Raw genomic sequence first — 2,612 nt, forward strand, 5'->3', positions numbered from 1 at the left:
GGGGTGGGGGGGGGGTTACTCCTGGGAGGCTTGCCTGCCGACTGCCTCCCCTTGGCGCCCCCCCCTGCTGTCGTGCTCGTGGGTTGTAATGGCGATACAGGGAACCCCGGGGTCGAAGCGCGACTCCCGACATCGCCCCAGCACAGCCTGGGGAACGGATGATTTGCACCGCGCCGGGGCGTGCTCGCGATCTTTCCTGCAGTGTCACGAGGCTGTGACTCAAAGCCCAGCCGGAGTGAAAGGGGGGCACACGGACCCCGGGGGCTCCCGAGCCGTGGTACCGCTGACTGGTGCACAAGCGACGAGCTTCGGGGGCATGCAGAGCCTGCTTGATTGAGCTGCCGACGGTGAACAGGCTCACATCGACAAAAGGTGCGCTGGTCCGTGTGGGGGGTGAAAGGGGAATCGGAGTGTGGGAGGCAACACCCCTTGCCCGGGCCGCTGGGAAGGCACCCTGGGATGGCCTGGGTTGCGCCGTGGGGCACGCACCGGCGTCGGGCTGGCATGGTGGCCGGCATGATGACAGATGTTGCAAGCCCTTGCATCCAACATGGTGATGTCGCTTCCCCTGCACACGCGCTGCGGCCCTGGTGCTCGCCTAGGGCGATCCCAGGCCAGCTTGACCCCTCCAACCGCCCCCCTTCCTCCGCCGTGCGACAGGCGGAGCTTGCTTCGATGTCAGAGATATCCAAAGCCGATGAAATTGCAGTCACATCCCCCCCGCTGGGGGTGCCAACGGAGGGCTCGCAGACTTTGCCTGCTGATCACGGCCTGCCCTCGAGCCTCTTCCTGCCCGTCGGGCCTAGCCCCGCCGCTTCTGCTGCGGGGACGCCGCGCACGGGCAGTCTGGCAGGGTCCATCGACCTGCTGGGGCCCAGCACGTATGCAGGCTCACCTGCACCCTCGCTGACCGGGCAGGTGCACCTGCCTGGCACCCAGAGCTTTGATGCGAGCATGCGCCAGAATCCTTCTCCCAGCCTGACCCCGCACGTGAGTCTCTGGTGGGGCAATGTACTGTTGAAGCTTGGGGGTGAGGAGGTAGTCGGCGATTGGGTGGCTGTACCGCGGGCGCACTGAGGACTCTGGTGAAGATTCTGTGATCTCGAGCCACAGTACCCGTGCATGAACCAATCTGAAACCCTCTCCTCCACGTCAACAGGGGTATGGAAACACCAGCACCGCACAGCAGGCTTTCCGGGGCGCCCAGGGACGCCCCGCAGGGCAACGGGGTTTACACCAACCAGGCTGCTGCGCTGCAGCAGCACATCCTGCAGCAGCAGCAGCAGCAGCAGCAGCAGTATGCGCAGTCAGGTACGGGGAGTGTGGATGGCGGCATGGTGGAATCGAAACTAGAGGGTTCAGAGCTGCGTTCTCATGGCGCATCCTGCCTGCTTGGTTCATGCTGTCCTGCTGGCTTGGTGTAAATGTACGGGTGCAGGAGTGTGATTCGCCTGTACTCCAAACCCTGTTAAGTCCCAATACTCCTAACCCCCTGGCACCTGCCCACTCCCATTGCAGGCCTGGGTGGACAGTACGGCAGTGCCTATGCCGCGCAGCAGCAGCAGCAAGCGGCGGCGGCGCGCGCCTACGGCGCTCAGGCCGGAGCTGGCGGCCTGGGCAGCATGCAGTCGCTGGCGGTGGCGCAGCAGCAGGCCGCGTTGCGCCAGCAGGCGCTGCTGCGCTCCCAGGCCCAGCAGGCGCAGCAGGCGCAGCTGGGCGCGGCGTACAGCAACCCCGCGCTGCTTCAGCGCCTGCTGGCGATGAACGGCGGCGCGGGGCAGGCCGCGGCCGCGGCGGCGCAGGCGGCGGCCGCCGCGCAGGCGCAGAGCCAGAACCACCTGCTGGCGCAGGCGGGCCTGCTGGCGCGTGCGGGCCTGCTGTCCCCCGCCCAGCAGGCCACGCTGATGGCGCAGATGGGCCTGGCCGGTGCCGGCGCCGGCGGTGGTCAGCAGTACCAGGGCGGCCAGCAGCAGTACGGTGCTGTCGGCCAGCAGCAGTACCAGGGGGGCCAGCAGCAGTACGGCGCCGGTGGCCAGCAGCAGTACGGCGCGGTTGGCCAGCAGTACGGCACGGGTGGCCAGCAGTACAGCACGGGTGGCCAGCAGTACGGCGCCGGCCAGCAGCAGCAGTATGGTGCCGGCCAGCAGCAGTATGGCGGCCAGGGCGCGGGGCAGTATGGCCTGGGCGGCGGCCAGTACGGCGGCCAGGGCGCCGGCTACCAGAACCCCGCGCTGGCCGGCCAGCTGCTGGGTGGGGGCGGCGCGCCGGGCGCCGCCAGCTCCACCATGGTCCAGCAGCTGGCGCTGGCGCAGGCCATGCGCGGCGCCGGCGGTGCAGGCCTCAACGGCCGCGGCACGGGCGCGGCGCAGCAGGCCGACGGGCGTGGCGGCGCTGCAGCGGCAGGCCGCGCTGCGAGGCGGCCATGCGCGGTGGCGTCGGTGGCGTGGGCAGCGGCCCGACGGGCCGACGGGCGCTGGAGCAGCAGGTGGCGGCTATGGCGCAGCTGGGCCTGCTGGGCCCCGGCGTGGGTTACGGCCAGGATCTCGCTGGCGGCGGCCGCGGGCTGCCCCCCCGCGGCGGCGGGGTGGGTGCAGGCGGGGGCCTGGGCGCTG

General features: G+C 70.0%; 1 protein-coding gene across 1 annotated transcript; it reads left to right on the forward strand.

Moving 5' to 3' along the window:
* Nucleotides 1-697: 697 nt before the first annotated feature.
* Nucleotides 698-910, forward strand: F751_4470 (hypothetical protein; the record flags this gene model as incomplete). Its single annotated transcript, XM_011401865.1, has 1 exon — nt 698-910. The coding sequence occupies one exon, from the start codon at nt 698-700 to the stop codon at nt 908-910; it is 213 nt and encodes a 70-aa protein (XP_011400167.1).
* Nucleotides 911-2,612: the final 1,702 nt, after the last annotated feature.

Source organism: Auxenochlorella protothecoides (genome assembly GCF_000733215.1).
Source record: "Auxenochlorella protothecoides strain 0710 unplaced genomic scaffold scaffold53, whole genome shotgun sequence".
NCBI lineage: Eukaryota > Viridiplantae > Chlorophyta > Trebouxiophyceae > Chlorellales > Chlorellaceae > Auxenochlorella > Auxenochlorella protothecoides.